At 55.7% G+C, this 14925-nt stretch overlaps 3 protein-coding genes across 3 annotated transcripts; 1 reads left to right on the forward strand and 2 right to left on the reverse strand.

The window, feature by feature from the left end:
• Nucleotides 1-117: 117 nt before the first annotated feature.
• On the forward strand, nt 118-3945 carry RUVBL2 (RuvB like AAA ATPase 2; the record flags this gene model as incomplete). Its single annotated transcript, XM_036405754.1, is given in 7 exon segments — nt 118-212; nt 294-348; nt 351-419; nt 498-612; nt 1393-1522; nt 2991-3105; nt 3844-3945. Coding segments are annotated over 7 exon segments (605 nt in total), but the record flags the coding sequence as incomplete, so codon positions are not given.
• On the reverse strand, nt 3946-5257 carry LOC118701125 (bifunctional polynucleotide phosphatase/kinase-like). The gene is made up of 5 exons (XM_036405752.2): nt 5162-5257; nt 4941-5050; nt 4731-4818; nt 4578-4639; nt 3946-4131 (listed from the first exon to the last, which is right to left on the reverse strand). The coding sequence occupies exons 1-5, from the start codon at nt 5255-5257 to the stop codon at nt 4002-4004; spliced, it is 486 nt and encodes a 161-aa protein (XP_036261645.2). The 3' UTR covers nt 3946-4001.
• Nucleotides 5258-9077: 3820 nt separating this feature from the next.
• On the reverse strand, nt 9078-14083 carry LOC118701126 (bifunctional polynucleotide phosphatase/kinase-like; the record flags this gene model as incomplete). Its single annotated transcript, XM_054518303.1, has 7 exons — nt 9078-9170; nt 9254-9346; nt 10338-10409; nt 10691-10739; nt 11224-11295; nt 12490-12563; nt 14026-14083. Coding segments are annotated over 7 exons (511 nt in total), but the record flags the coding sequence as incomplete, so codon positions are not given.
• Nucleotides 14084-14925: the final 842 nt, after the last annotated feature.

The following is a 14925-nucleotide window of genomic DNA, read 5'->3' on the forward strand; positions in this document are numbered from 1 at the left end:
AAACTGCTCCTGACCCACCCAGGGGTTCTGAGCCCTCTTTTTTGGGGACTCTCAGACCCCAAAACTGCACCTGGGACCCCCAAAACTGCCTCTGACACCCCCAAACCCCAAATGCAGGTGACACAGGTGAGATCAAGCCGGAGGTGCGGGAGCAGATCAACGCCAAAGTGGCCGAGTGGCGTGAGGAGGGCAAGGCCGAGGTCATCCCTGGGGTGAGCCTGAGCCCAAAACCCCCTCAAGAGCACCCCAGGACCCCCCCAAAAGTCATTAAAAAGCCCCAAAACCCTCCCCAGGTGTTGTTCATCGATGAGGTTCACATGTTGGACATCGAGAGCTTCTCGTTCCTCAACGGGCCCTGGAGAGCGACATGGCGCCCGTGCTGATCATGGCCACGAACCGCGGCATCACAAGGTACCTGGGCACACCTGGGCACACCTGGGCACACCTGGGCACCCAAAAAGCCGAGGTGAACCCCTCAATGCCCACGTGTCCCTCAGGATGCACCGCCCACCGCAGCCCCCACGGGCTCCCGTTGGATCTGCTGGACCGGCTGCTGATCATTGCCACGGCCCCGTACGGCGACAAGGAGACACGGCAGATCCTCAAAATCAGGTGGGACACCCCAAAAATCCACCACATGGGCGCCCCTAAATTCTCCTTGATGCCGCGCAAACCGCGCCCTGATACACCTGGGCACCCCAAACAGCATCATCGTGGTGTCTGTGGGGAGAAAGAGACCCAGAAAGTCCTCAAAATAGGGTGGGGACCCCCAAAAACCATCTCTGACACCCCCAAAATCAACCAGAACCCTGAAACCCACCCTGGACACCCCAAATGCCCTGAACTTCAAACATGGTTGGTGTCCCTCAACACACCTTGGGTGCCCCATAACTCTCTCCAGGATACCCCAAAATCTTTGTCACCCTAAAAGCCTCTTGGGGTACTCCATAACTCTCTCCAGGTGCTCCAGTCAATCTTGGGGTGCCCTTAATTCTCTCAGGGTTTCCTCAGACACCCCAAAAGCCTCTTGGGGTACCCCATAACTCTCTCCAGGTGCCCTGATCAATCTTGGGGTGCCCCTTAATTCCCTCAGGGTCCCCCTTGACACCCCAAAAGCCTCTTGGGGTACCCCATAACTCTCTCCAGGTGCCCTGATCAGTCTTGGGGTGCCCCTTAATTCCCTCAGGGTTTCCTCAGACACCCCAAAACCCTCTCTGGCCCACCCCTAATCCCTGCAAGGTGCCCCCAACCCCTTAAGGACCTTCAGTTGCCCCACTGGGTACTCCATAACTCCTTCAGGGTACCCCAAAACCACATTTGGGGGGGGGGGAGCACTTTTGGGTCCCCCCTGCCCCATTTTAGGGGATCCCCTGGGCCATTTTGGGGTCGCAGGTGCGAGGAGGAAGACGTGGAGATGACGGAGGACGCGTACGCGGTGCTGACGCGCATCGGGCTGGAGACGTCGCTGCGCTACGCCATGCAGCTCATCACCGCCGCCAGCCTGGTGGCCAGGAAACGCAAGGTGGGCGCCCCAAATCCCAAAAAGACACCCCAAAATTTGGGGAATGGGGTCCTAAAACTGGGGTGAGGAGGTGGGGTGGGATGCCAAATTGTTGGGGGCGGTGGGCAGCGTACATGAGGTGCTGAGGGAGGTTCAGGGGGCTCTGGGGGAGGTTTGGGGTGACACGGGGGTGGGTTTGGGGTGGTCCTGGTGGTTTGGGGTCACATGTGGGGTTTGGGAAAATTTTGGGAAATGTGAGGTGGGAAAAAGAGCAGGAAATGTGAGGGATAAAGAGTGGGAAATGTGAGGGGAGAAAAGGGTGGGAAACATGAGGGAAAATGAGAAATGAGAGAAAAAAGGGTGAGAAACGTGAGGGACAGAGGAGGGGAAAGAGCGGGAAACGTGATGGGGGAAAGGGTGGGAAACATGAGGGAGAAAAAAAGGCAGGAAATGTGAGGAGAAAGAGTGAAAAAACGGGAAAAGAGTGGGAAACATGAAGGGGGGTAAAGGGCAGGAAACGTGAGGGGAGAAAAGGTTGGGAAACATGAGGGGTAAAGAGTGGGAAACATGAGGGAGAAAAAACTTGAAATGTGAGAGGAAAAAAGAGGAGGAAAGGTGAGGGGGAAAAAGGGCGGGAAACAAGAGAGAAGAAAAAGGGCGGGAAATGTGAGGGGAAAAAATAGTGGGAAATGTGAGGGGAGAAAAGAGTGGGAAATGTGAGGAACAAAGAGCAGGAAACGAGAGGAGGAAAAGGGCGGGAAATGTGAGGGGGGAAGGGTGTGAAACATGAGGGGGAGAAAAGGCAGAAAATGTGAGGTAAAAATGGGAAACGTGAGGGGAAAAAAGGGTGGGAAAAGTAAGAGGAGAAATGGTGGGAAAGGTGAGGGGAGAAAAAGCAGGAAACGTGAGGAGGCAAGAGTGAAAAACAGGAAAAGAGTGGGAAACGTGAGGGGAGAAAAGGGCGGGAAACGCGAGGGGAAAATGGCAGGTAACATGAGGGGAGAAAAGGGAGGGAAATGTGAGGGGGAAAAGAGCAGGAAATGTGAAACGAGGAAAAAAGGCAGGAAATGTGAGGAGGCAAAAGAATGAAAAACAGGAAAAGAGAGTGGGAAACATGAAGTGAAATATTGGGAAACATGAGGGGAAAAAGAGCGAGAAATGTGAAGGGGAAAAAAGAGCGGGAAACGTGAGGGGAGAAAAGGGCGGGAAATGGGAGGGGAGGAACAAAAGCAGGAAATGTGTGAGGAGAAAAAGAGTGAAAAGCAGGAAAAGAGAGTGGGAAACTCTTTTTTTGAAGTGAAATATTGGGAAACGTGAGGGGAAAAAGAGTGGGAAATGTGAGGGGGAAAAAAGAGCAGGAGACATGAGGGGAGAAAAGGGCGGGAAATGGGAGGGGAGGAACAAAAGCAGGAAATGTGTGAGGAGAAAAAGAGTGAAAAGCAGGAGAAGAGAGTGGGAAACGTGAAGTGCAATATTTGTGGCCTCGCAGGGCGCGGAGGTGGGCGTGGAGGACATCAAGCGCGTGTACTCGCTGTTCCTGGACGAGTCGCGCTCCACGCAGTACATGAGGGAGTACCAGGAGGCCTTTCTGTTCAACGAGCTCCGTGAGTACCCGGGGACACCTGGGGGGACACCTGGGGGGACACCTGGGGGTCCCCAGAACAGCGTGGGTAACATGGGGCAACGTGGGGGGGTAAAAATGGGAGAAAATTGGGGTAAAACGGTCAAAAATGATGAGGTAGGGAGTGGAAATAGAAGGAAAAATCATGAGGATTGGGCAGAACAGCAGGAAAAATGGTAAAAATGGATGGAGTTTGACAAAAGCAGGATAAAAAAGGGGGGGGGGGGAAATGGAAGAAGTAGAGGAAAAAATGTGCCATACAGGGCAAAATATGAGAAATTTAGTAAAAAATGAGGAAATTGGGTGTATGAGGGAGAAAAATATAGAAGTTAAGGAATTGGGGCAAACAGAGGGGAAGTTGAGTAAGAATGGGTTCAAAATCAGGCAGCATGAAATGCAAAATGAAGAAATGGGAGAAAGGGGGAAACTTGGGCAAAAATAAGGAGAGAAGTTGGCTAAAAATTGGGTAAAAAGGGGAGAAATAGAAAAAAGTTGAAACAAAGTTGGGGGCAAAGGGGTGAAATGGGAGAAATTAGGTGGAAATTAGGGAAATCACATTAAAAATAGTAAAAATTAATAAAATGGAGGAATTGAGACAAAAGTAAGTGGAAACGGGATGGAAATTGGGTAAAAGCAGGGGAAAATAGATAAAAATGAAGGAAAAGGGGTAAATTGGGGATTTGGGGGTGCTGACCCAGCTGCTTCTTCCTTCTCTCCACAGAGGGTGAATCCATGGAAACACCGTGACCCCCCTCCCCCCATTTCCCCTCCCCCACTTACCCTCCCCCACTTTGTACAATAAATCCGATTTGGAGCCCAAAAATTTCCCAAAAATTGGGGAAGGGGCAGTGCCTTTATTTGGGGGTTCAGTGGGGGTCTTCATCCATCGCTGAACTGGAAGAAGAGGCGCCTTCGTTGGGGGTCTGGGGGGTCCCCAAAATGGGGCACAAAGGGGATCTGGAGGATTTGGGAGAAGCCTTCGGAGAGGTCGGGGGCCACAAATTGTTTCCTGAGGGGAGGAAATGGGGAAAAATCACCTGGATTTGGGTAAAGGGGGAGGAAAAACCAGCAAAAATGGGATAAACCCACCGAAGATAGAAGGAGGAGGAAAAGGTAAAAGCCCACCCAAAATGAGGAAGAATAGAACAGGGAAGAACCCACAAAACTGGAAAAGAGGCAAAAATACGGAAAAGAGAACAAAAAAAAGTAATGGGGCTAAATAATGGAGAAAAGGGCAAAAAAACCCCAAACCAGCCCCAAATTTCCCCAATCCCCCAAAGCCTCTCTAAACCATCCCTACAGAGCTCCCAAAACATCTCGAATGCCCCAAAATTCCTCTCAGATCCCCCAAAATCCCCTCCAAGCCCCTTTAGATCCTTCCCAGAGATGCCCCAGATCCCCCAAAATTCCCCCTGGGTCCCCCCAGAACCCCCCCCAAACCCAATCCCCTCTCACTTGTAGCTGAACAGAACAGCGTCAGTGACGGGGACGTGGCCGCTTTGCGTCATATCCCGGAACTTTTTGGGGTGAAAACCCAAAGAAAAAGGTTCAGGGGGTGCTGAGGGTTCAGGAGGAGGAGGATCAGGACCCCCTCAGCCCCCTCCTCACCCTGCAGTTGTGCCGTGCCTGCTCCAGGCTCGCCGTGAACTGGAGGCACCGACACGGCACCGCGGCCTCCCGGGCGCAGGACACGAACCTGAGGGGGAGCAGGGCGGGTCAGGGGATCCCCAAAACCCCAGAAAACCCCAAGGGTTGGGGGAAGCAGCTCCCAGTTCCATCCCAGTGCCCTCCCAGTGCCATCCCAGTGCCCAGACTGGCCTTTGCCGTGATTCAGGGTCAGGGTTGGTGTTGTCCACAACGACGGAGCGGCCCCGAGCCAGGGCGGCCGAGCAGGCAGAGACGCAGCGTTGCCACGAGCCCAGCGTGTCCTGGCGGTGACGGGGGTGGCACAGCGGTCACACTGTGGCTCCACAGGCAGGGACACGGCGTGGCCGTGAGCCCCGGGTGCCCTGGAGGTCACACAGGGCTCAGGAACTCACCCTGTTCACGTATTCGTATCCTGCCGGGACCAGGTGCCGCTTCACGAAAGTGGATTTGCCAGCTGAGGGGAAAGGTTTTCCTTTTTCCTCGCACATTCCCCACAGTTTTCCAGAGTTTTCCAACCCTTCTTTCCCCCCTCACATTTTACCTTTTTGCTCTCACATTTCCTGCTCTTTTCCCCCTCACATTTCCCCCTTTTTTCCCCTCATGTTTCCTGCAGCATTGTCTCATTTCTCACCCGTTTCTCCCCTCACATTTCCTGGCATTTTCCCCTCGTATTTCCCACCTCTTTTCCCCTCACATTTCCCATCCTTTTCCCCCCTCGTTTCCTGCCCTTTTCTCCCCTCACGTTTCCCCTTTTTCTCCTCACGTTTCCTGCTCTTTTTCCCTCACATTTCCCACCATTTTCCCCTCAAATTTCCTACCATTTTCTCCTGATGTTTCCTGCCCTTTTTCCCCTCACATTTCCCCCCCTTTTCTCCCTTCCCCAGGAATGTTTCCTGCCATTTTCCCCCTCAAATTTTCCACCCTTTTTCCCCTCACATTTCCCGCCTTTTTCCCCCTCACATTTCCCGCCTTTTTCCCCCTCACGTTTCCCGCCATTTTCCCCCCTCACGTTTCCCGCCATTTTCCCCTCACATTTCCTGCCCTTTTCCCAGTTTCTCACCATTTTCCCCCCTCATGTTTTCTGCCCTTTTCTCCCCTCACATATCCCCCTTTTTCCCCTCACATTTCCTGCCATTTCCCCCTCACATTTCCAGCTCTTTTTCCCCCTCACGTTTCCCGCCATTTTCCCCCCCTTTTTCCCCTTTTCTCCCATTAGGGATCAGAACCAGAGCTGGGTCCACATTGCAGGGGTCAGCGGTCACTCTCTGGTCACTCACTGGTCACTCAGCGGTCACTCACTGGTTACATACTGGTGACTCTCTGGTCACTCACTGGTCACTCACTGGTCACTCAGCAGTCACTGGTCACTCACTGGTCACTCACTGGTCACTCAGCAGTCACTCTCTGGTCACTCACTGGTCACTCTCTGGTTACTCACTGGTCACTCACTGGTCACTCAGCGGTCACTCTCTGGTCACTCACTGGTTACTCACTGGTCACTCAGCAGTCACTCACTGGTCACTCAGCGGTCACTCTCTGGTCACTCACTGGTTACTCAGTGGTCACTCAGTGGTCACTCACTGGTCACTCAGCGGTCACTCAGCGGTCACTCACTAGTTACTCAGTGGTCACTCACTGGTTACTCAGTGGTCACTCACTGGTCACTCACTGGTCACTCACTGGTCACTCAGCGGTCACTCAGTGGTCACTCAGCGGTCACTCTCTGGTTACTCACTGGTTACTCAGTGGTCACTCAGTGGTCACTCAGTGGTCACTCAGCGGTCACTCTCTGGTCACTCACTGGTCACTCAGTGGTCACTCAGTGGTCACTCAATGGTCACTCACTGGTTACTCAGTGGTCACTCAGTGGTCACTCAGCAGTCACTCACTGGTCACTCAGCAGTCACTCTCTGGTCACTCACTGGTCACTCACTGGTCACTCAGTGGTCACTCAGTGGTCACTCAGCGGTCACTCTTGGTTACTCACTGGTCACTCACTGGTCACTCAGCGGTCACTCTCTGGTCACTCACTGGTCACTCTCTGGTCACTCACTGGTCACTCAGCGGTCACTCACTGGTCACTCTCTGGTTACTCAGTGGTCACTCACTGGTCACTCACTGGTCACTCTCTGGTCACTCACTGGTCACTCAGCGGTCACTCACTGGTCACTCACTGGTTACTCACTGGTCACTCACTGGTCACTCTCTGGTCACTCTCTGGTCACTCACTGGTCACTCACTGTCACTCAGTGGTCACTCAGTGGTCACTCAGCGGTCACTCTCTGGTTACTCACTGGTCACTCACTGGTCACTCAGCGGTCACTCTCTGGTCACTCACTGGTCACTCTCTGGTCACTCACTGGTCACTCAGCGGTCACTCTCTGGTCACTCACTGGTCACTCTCTGGTCACTCACTGGTCACTCAGCGGTCACTCACTGGTCACTCTCTGGTTACTCAGTGGTCACTCAGTGGTCACTCACTGGTCACTCTCTGGTTACTCAGTGGTCACTCAGTGGTCACTCACTGGTTACTCACTGGTCACTCTCTGGTTACTCACTGGTCACTCACTGGTCACTCAGCAGTCACTCACTGGTCACTCAGCGGTCACTCTCTGGTCACTCACTGGTTACTCAGTGGTCACTCAGTGGTCACTCACTGGTCACTCAGCGGTCACTCAGCGGTCACTCACTAGTTACTCACTGGTCACTCACTGGTCACTCTCTGGTCACTCTCTGGTCACTCAGCGGTCACTCAGTGGTCACTCAGTGGTCACTCAGTGGTCACTCAGCGGTCACTCACTGGTCACTCACTGGTCACTCTCTGGTCACTCACTGGTCACTCAGCGGTCACTCTCTGGTCACTCAGCGGTCACTCTCTGGTCACTCACTGGTTTCTCACTGGTCACTCTCTGGTCACTCAGCGGTCACTCAATGGTCACTCACTGGTCACTCACTGGTCACTCAGCGGTCACTCTCTGGTCACTCACTGGTTACTCACTGGTCACTCACTGGTCACTCAGTGGTCACTCAATGGTCACTCAGCGGTCACTCACTGGTCACTCAGCGGTCACTCAGTGGTCATTTCTCTGGTCACTCACTGGTCACTCTCTGGTTACTCAGTGGTCACTCAGTGGTCACTCACTGGTCACTCAGCAGTCACTCTCTGGTTACTCAGTGGTCACTCAGCGGTCACTCACTGGTCACTCTCTGGTTACTCAGTGGTCACTCAGTGGTCACTCAGCGGTCACTCATGGTCACTCAGTGGTCACTCACTGGTCACTCACTGGTCACTCACTGGTCACTCTCTGGTCACTCTCTGGTCACTCAGTGGTCACTCACTGGTCACTCAGTGGTCACTCAGCAGTCACTCTCTGGTTACTCACTGGTCACTCAGCGGTCACTCACTGGTTACTCAGCGGTCACTCTCTGGTCACTCAGTGGTCACTCAGCAGTCACTCTGGTTACTCAGTGGTCACTCAGCGGTCACTCAGTGGTCACTCTCTGGTCACTCACTGGTTACTCACTGGTCACTCTCTGGTCACTCATGGTCACTCAGCGGTCACTCTCTGGTCACTCTCTGGTTACTCAGTGGTCACTCACTGGTCACTCACTGGTCACTCTCTGGTCACTCACTGGTCACTCACTGGTCACTCACTGGTCACTCACTGGTCACTCTCTGGTCACTCTCTGGTCACTCAGTGGTCACTCTCTGGTCACTCATTGGTCACTCTCTGGTCACTCAGTGGTCACTCAGTGGTCACTCTCTGGTTACTGGTCACTCAGCGGTCACTCACTGGTCACTCTCTGGTTACTCAGTGGTCACTCAGCGGTCACTCAGCGGTCACTCAGCGGTCACTCACTGGTCACTCACTGGTCACTCTCTGGTCACTCAGTGGTCCCTCTCTGGTCACTCAGTGGTCACTCAGTGGTCACTCTCTGGTTACTCACTGGTCACTCAGCGGTCACTCACTGGTCACTCTCTGGTTACTCACTGGTCACTCAGCGGTCACTCACTGGTCACTCAGTGGTCACTCAGCGGTCACTCTCTGGTCACTCAGTGGTCACTCAGTGGTCACTCTCTGGTTACTCAGTGGTCACTCAGCGGTCACTCAGTGGTCACTCAGCGGTCACTCAGTGGTCACTCAGTGGTCACTCAGCGGTCACTCACTGGTTACTCACTGGTCACTCAGCGGTCACTCTCTGGTCACTCAGTGGTCACTCTCTGGTCACTCAGTGGTCACTCAGTGGTCACTCAGCGGTCACTCAGCGGTCACTCTCTGGTCACTCACTGGTCACTCAGTGGTCATCTCACCCCAGGGAAGCGACGGTCAGCAGCACCTCGGGCCTGTCCGACACCAGCTCAGCCTCGGGGACCTCTTGGGTGACTTTGTCCAGGTCACGCTGGGGACAAAGGTCAAAGGTCAGCATTGGGGTCAGGCTGCTCTTGGGGTCAGGAGTCACTCACGGGGTCAGGGGTCACTCACGGGGTCAAAGGCCGGGAGGTCAAAGGGCGCCGGGGCCCAGCCCAGGAACTCTTCCTCAGGAGTCAGGAACCGGAGCCCAGCATTGAGAGCAAACTGGGAATACTGGGATTAACTGGGGGGAACTGGGAACACTGGGGGAACTGGGATCAACTGGGGAAACTGGGGGAACTGGAACACTGGGATCAACTGGGGAACTGGGATCAACTGGGGGAAACTGGGGGAACTGGGGAATACTGGGATCAACTGGGGGAACTGGGGGAACTGGGAATACTGGGATCAACTGGGATTAACTGGGGGAACTGGGGAACTGGGAATACTGGGATCAACTGGGGAACTGGGGGAACGGAACACTGGGATCAACTGGGGGAATGGGGGAACTGGGAATACTGGGATCAACTGGGATTAACTGGGGGAACTGGGGGAACTGGGACTGGATGGCATACTGGGATCACTGGGGAAACTGGGGGACTGGGAATACTGGGATCAACTGGGATCAACTGGGGGAACTGGGAACACTGGGGGAACTGGGATCAACTGGGGAAACTGGGGGAACTGGGAACAATGGGATCAACTGGGGGAACTGGGGGAACTGGAACACTGGGATCAACTGGGGGAACTGGGGGCTGGGAATACTGGGATCAACTGGGGGAACTGGGAACACTGGGATCAACTGGGGAGGGACTGAGGGGTGAACTGGGGGGCACTGGGGTCAAGTGGGGGAACTAGGGAGTGAACTGGGGGGAACTGGGATTAACTGGGAGAACTGGGAACACTGGGAAGGACTGGGAGAACTGGGATCAGCTGGGAAGGACTGGGAGGACTGGGAACACTGGGATTAACTGGGGGAACTGGGGAGGGATTGGGGGAACTGGGGCTGAACTGGGGGAACTGGGGGGGACTGGGGGGGCACAGGGTGGAGCTCTCATGGATTTGGGGGTCTCAGGGGCGATTTGGGGGTGTCGGGGGGAATTTGGGGGTGTTGGGGGGATCTTTTGGGGTCCCAGGGCAGGTTTTGGGGTGTCAGGGGGGATTTGGGGGTGTCAGGGGGGGATTTTAGGGGCCCCTGGGGGTTTTGGGGTCCTACCAATCGGTCGCTGCAGGAAAAATCCTTTTTCTTCCTCCCCGGGGCCCAATTCGGGGGGGCGTCCGGCAGCGTCTGGGGGGGAAATGGGGGTTTGGGGAGGGGCTGGGACCCCCCCCCCAGCACCCCAAAATCCCCCAGGCCCCCAAAACTTCCCCAAAATTGCCCAAACTTCCCCAAAATTCCCCCCAGGACCCAAAAACTTCCCCAAAATTCCGCCAGGACCCCCCAAAAATTCCCAGAATTCTCCCAAATTCCGCCAGGACCTCTCAAAAATTCCGCAGAATTCCCGCCAGGACCCCCAGAATTCCCCAAATCCCCCCAAAATTCCCCCAGGACCCCCCCCATTTTCTCACCCCCCACGTAGAAGCTCTCGGGCAGCGACACCTCCACGTCCCCGTTGGCCTGCGGGAACAAACCAGTGACACCAGTTCACACCAGTTCACACCAGTTCACACCAGTTCACACCAGTTCACACCAGTGACCTCCCCAACGGCTCCCAGTGCTCGCCCTCAGTTCCCAGTACCTCCCAGTCTCCTCCCAGCCCCTTCCCAGTCCCTCCCATTGTTCCCAGTCCCTCCCAGTCTCTCCCAGTCTCTTCCCAGTCCCTCCAGTCCCTCCCAGTTCCTCCCAGTGCCCCCCCAGCTCCTCCCAGTGTCCCCACTCGGTTCCCAACAACCTCCCAGTAACTCCCAGTAGCTCCCAATCCCTCCCAGTCCCTTCCAGTACCCCCCCCCTCAGTTCCCAGTTCCTTCCCAGTCTCTCCCAATATATCCCAGTATATTCCAATCCCCTCCCAGTCCCCTTTAACTCGCTCCCAGTCCCTCCCAGTATATCCCAATCCCCCCCCCAGTCCCTCCCAGTATATCCCAGTCCCTCCCAGTCCCACCTTCTCACACAGGTGCTCCCACATTCCCAGCACTGGTTTCCTGTAAATCCCCGGCCCCGTGGCCACCAGCACCTGAATTGAGGGGGGGGATCGATCAAACACCCCCAGACCCTTCGGGGAGGGGGGGGGATCCCCGAATTTTGGGGGGATTTGGGGATCCCAGGGGGAGGTTGGGGTGTCCCAAAGTGGATTTGGGGATCCCAGAATGGGTTAGGGGGGGGTCCCAGGGAGAATTTGGGTTCCCAGGGGGGGTTTGGGCATCCCAGGATGGATTTGGAGGTCCCAGGGGGTTTGGGGTCCTGGAGGGGATTTGGGGGTCCCAGAGTGGGATTTGGGGGTCCCAGAGTGGGATTTGGGGTCCCAGGAGAGGTTTGGGGCTCCCAGGGTGGATTTTGGGGTTCCCAGAGTGGATTTTGGGGGTCCCAGGAGAGGTTTGGGGGTCCCAGGGTGGATTTGGTGTTCCCAGAGTGGATTTTGGGGGTCCCAGGAGAGGTTTGGGGGTTCCAGGGTGGATTTGGTGTTCCCAGAGTGGATTTTGGGGGTTCCCAGGGTGGATTTTGGGGGTTCCAGGGTGGGTTTGGGGTTCCCAGAGTGGATTTTGGGGTTCCCAGGGTGGATTGGTGTTCCCAGAGTGGATTTTGGGGTTCCCAGAGTGGATTTTGGGGGTCCCAGGGTGGATTTGGTGTTCCCAGAGTGGATTTTGGGTTCCCAGAGTGGATTTTGGGGGTTCCCAGGGTGGGTTTGGTGTTCCCAGAGTGGATTTTCGGGGTCCCAGGAGAGGTTTGGGGTTGGATTTGGGGTTCCCAGAGTGGATTTTGGGTTCCCAGGGTGGGTTTGGTGTTCCCAGAGTGGATTTTGGGGGTCCCAGGGTGGATTTTGGGGGTTCCCAGAGTGGATTTTGGGGGTTCCCAGGGTGGATTTTGGGGGTTCCCAGAGTGGATTTTGGGGGTCCCAGGAGAGGTTTGGGGGTCCCAGAGTGGATTTGGTGTTCCCAGAGTGGATTTTGGGGGTCCCAGGAGAGGTTTGGGGGTCCCAGGGTGGATTTGGTGTTCCCAGAGTGGATTTTGGGGGTCCCAGGAGAGGTTTGGGGGTCCCAGAGTGGATTTGGTGCTCCCAGGGTGGATTTTGGGGGTTCCCAGGGTGGATTTTGGGGGTTCCCAGAGTGGATTTTGGGGTTCCCAGGGTGGATTTGGTGTTCCCAGAGTGGATTTTGGGGGTCCCCCAGACCTGCAGGGCCACCCCGAGTTTCTCCATCACCGCCTCCACCTTGGCCTGGAACAGCTCCGGGCCGGGCGCTGCCGGCCCCGGGCGATGCCGAGCTGGTTGGTGAACACCACGAGCTGGGGGGGCACCGAAACAATGGGGTTTGGGGGGATTTGGGGGGGTTTGGAGGGGATTTTAGAGGGTTTGGGGGGGATTTGGGGGGGATTTTAGGGGGTTTGGAGGGGATTTTAGAGGTTTGGGGGGGATTTGGGGGGGATTTTAGGACGTTTGGGGGGGATTTTAGGACGTTTGGGGGGGATTTTAGGACGTTTGGGGGGGATTTTAGGGGGTTTGGAGGAGCCACGAAGGGGTTTGGGGGGATTTGGGGCCTTTGGGGGGGATTTAGGGGGGTTTGGAAGGATTTGAAGGGGATTTTAGGGGGTTTGGAGGAGTCCCTAAGGGTTTGGGGGGGATTTTAGGGGGTTTGGGGGGGATTTTAGAGGGTTTGGGGGAGATTTTAGGGTGTTTGGAAGAGCCACTAAGAGGTTTGGGGAGATTTTCAAGGGTTTGGAGAAGCCCCTGGGGGGTTTGGGGAGGATTTTGGGGCCTTTGCGGGGGATTTAGGGGGTCTGGGGGGGGATTTAGGGGGCTTTGAAGGGGATTTTAGGGGTTTGGGGGAGCCCCTGAAGGGTTTTGGGGAGGTTTGGGGGGGGATTTTGGGAGGTATTTTAGGGGATTTGGAGAAGCTCCTAAGGAGTTTGGGGGGATTTTAGAGGGTTTGGAGGGGATTTTAGGGGGTTTGGGGAGGATTTTAGGGGGTTTGGGGCACATTGTAGGGGGTTTGGAGGAGCCACTAAGGGGTTTTGGGGGGGATTTTGGGGCCTTTGGGGGGATTTAGGGGGGTTTGGAAGGATTTGAAGGGATTTTAGGGGGTTTGGAGGAGTCCCTAAAGGGTTTGGGGGGGATTTTAGGGGGTTTGGGGGGGATTTTAGAGGGTTTGGAGGGGATTTTAGGGGGTTTGGAGGGGATTTGGGGGGTCTGGGAGGGATTTTAGGGGGTTTGGGGGGGATTTTAGGGGGTTTGGTGGAGGGGATTTTAGGGGGTTTGGGGGGGATTTTAGAGGGTTTGGGGGGGATTTTAGAGGGTTTGGGGGGATTTTAGGGGGTTTGGGGGGGATTTTAGAGGGTTTGGGGGAGCCCCTGAAGGGTTTTGGGGAGGTTTGGGAGCTCAATGAGGTCTTGGAGAGAAACCTAGGAGGGCAGAAATGGGATTTGGGGGCATTTTGGGGGGGTCTGGGGGGATTTAGGGGGTCTGGGGGGGATTTAGGGGGGTTTTGAAGGGGATTTTAGGGGGTTTTGGGGGGGATTTTAGGGGGTTTTGGGGGGGATTTGGGGGGTCTGGGAGGGATTTTAGGGGAGTTGGGGAGGTTTGGGGTGGGTTTGGGATCTCAATGGGGTCTTGTGGGATCCTGGGATGCCCAAGAGAACGAAATGGAAATGGGATTTTGGGGAGGGGTCCTTAAAGGGTTTGGGGGTCCTGAAGTGATTTTGGGGGTCCTGAAGTGATTTTGGGGGTCCAAGATTGGGGGAGGGGTCTCACCTTATACCCCTCGTTCTGCAGCTGCTTCAACTTTTTGGGGACCTCAGGGTACAAAATCCTTTGAGATGAAGGAAAAAACCCAAAACAAAAAATTGAGGGGAGACCCCCAAAACCAACCCCCAGACCCCCCAAAAACGCCCCCCAGACCCCCCAAAAACGCCCCAGACCCCCCAAAAACGCCCCCAGACCCCCCAAAAACGCCCCCCAGACCCCCCAGAAACGCCCCCAGACCCCTCAAAAACGCCCTCAGACCCCCCAAAAACGCCTCCAGACCCCCCCAAAAATGCCCCCAGACCCCCCAAAAACGCCCCCAGACCCCCCAAAAACGCCCCCAGACCCCCCAAAAACGCCCCCAGACCCCCCAAAAACACGCCCAGACCCCCCAAAAACGCCCCCAGAGCCCCCAGAAACGCCCCCAGAGCCCCAAAAACGCCCCCCAGACCCCCCAAAAACGCCTCCAGACCCCCCAAAAACGCCCCCAGACCCCCAAAAAACGCCCCAGACCCCTCAAAAACGCCCCAGACCCCCAAAAAAACGCCCCCCAGACCCCCAGAAACGCCCCCAGGCGCCCCAAAAACGCCCCAGACCCCCCAAAAACGCCCCCCCCAGACCCCCAAAAACGCCCCCAGACCCCCAAAAACGCCCCCAGACCCCCCAAAAACGCCCCCAGACCCCCAAAAACGCCCCCAGACCCCCCAAAAACGCCCCCAGACCCCCAAAAACGCCTCCAGACCCCCAAAACCAACCCCCAGACCCCCCAAAAACGCCCCCAGACCCCCCAGAAACGTCCCCCAGACCCCCCAAAAACACCTTCAGACCCCCCAAAAACACCCCAGGCGCCCCAAAACGCCCCAGACCCCCCAAAACGCCCCAGACCCCACAAAAACGCCCCCAGACCCC

The sequence above is a fragment of the Molothrus ater genome, unplaced genomic scaffold (genome assembly GCF_012460135.2).
Source record: "Molothrus ater isolate BHLD 08-10-18 breed brown headed cowbird unplaced genomic scaffold, BPBGC_Mater_1.1 matUn_MA725, whole genome shotgun sequence".
In the NCBI taxonomy this organism is placed as follows: Eukaryota; Metazoa; Chordata; class Aves; order Passeriformes; family Icteridae; genus Molothrus; species Molothrus ater.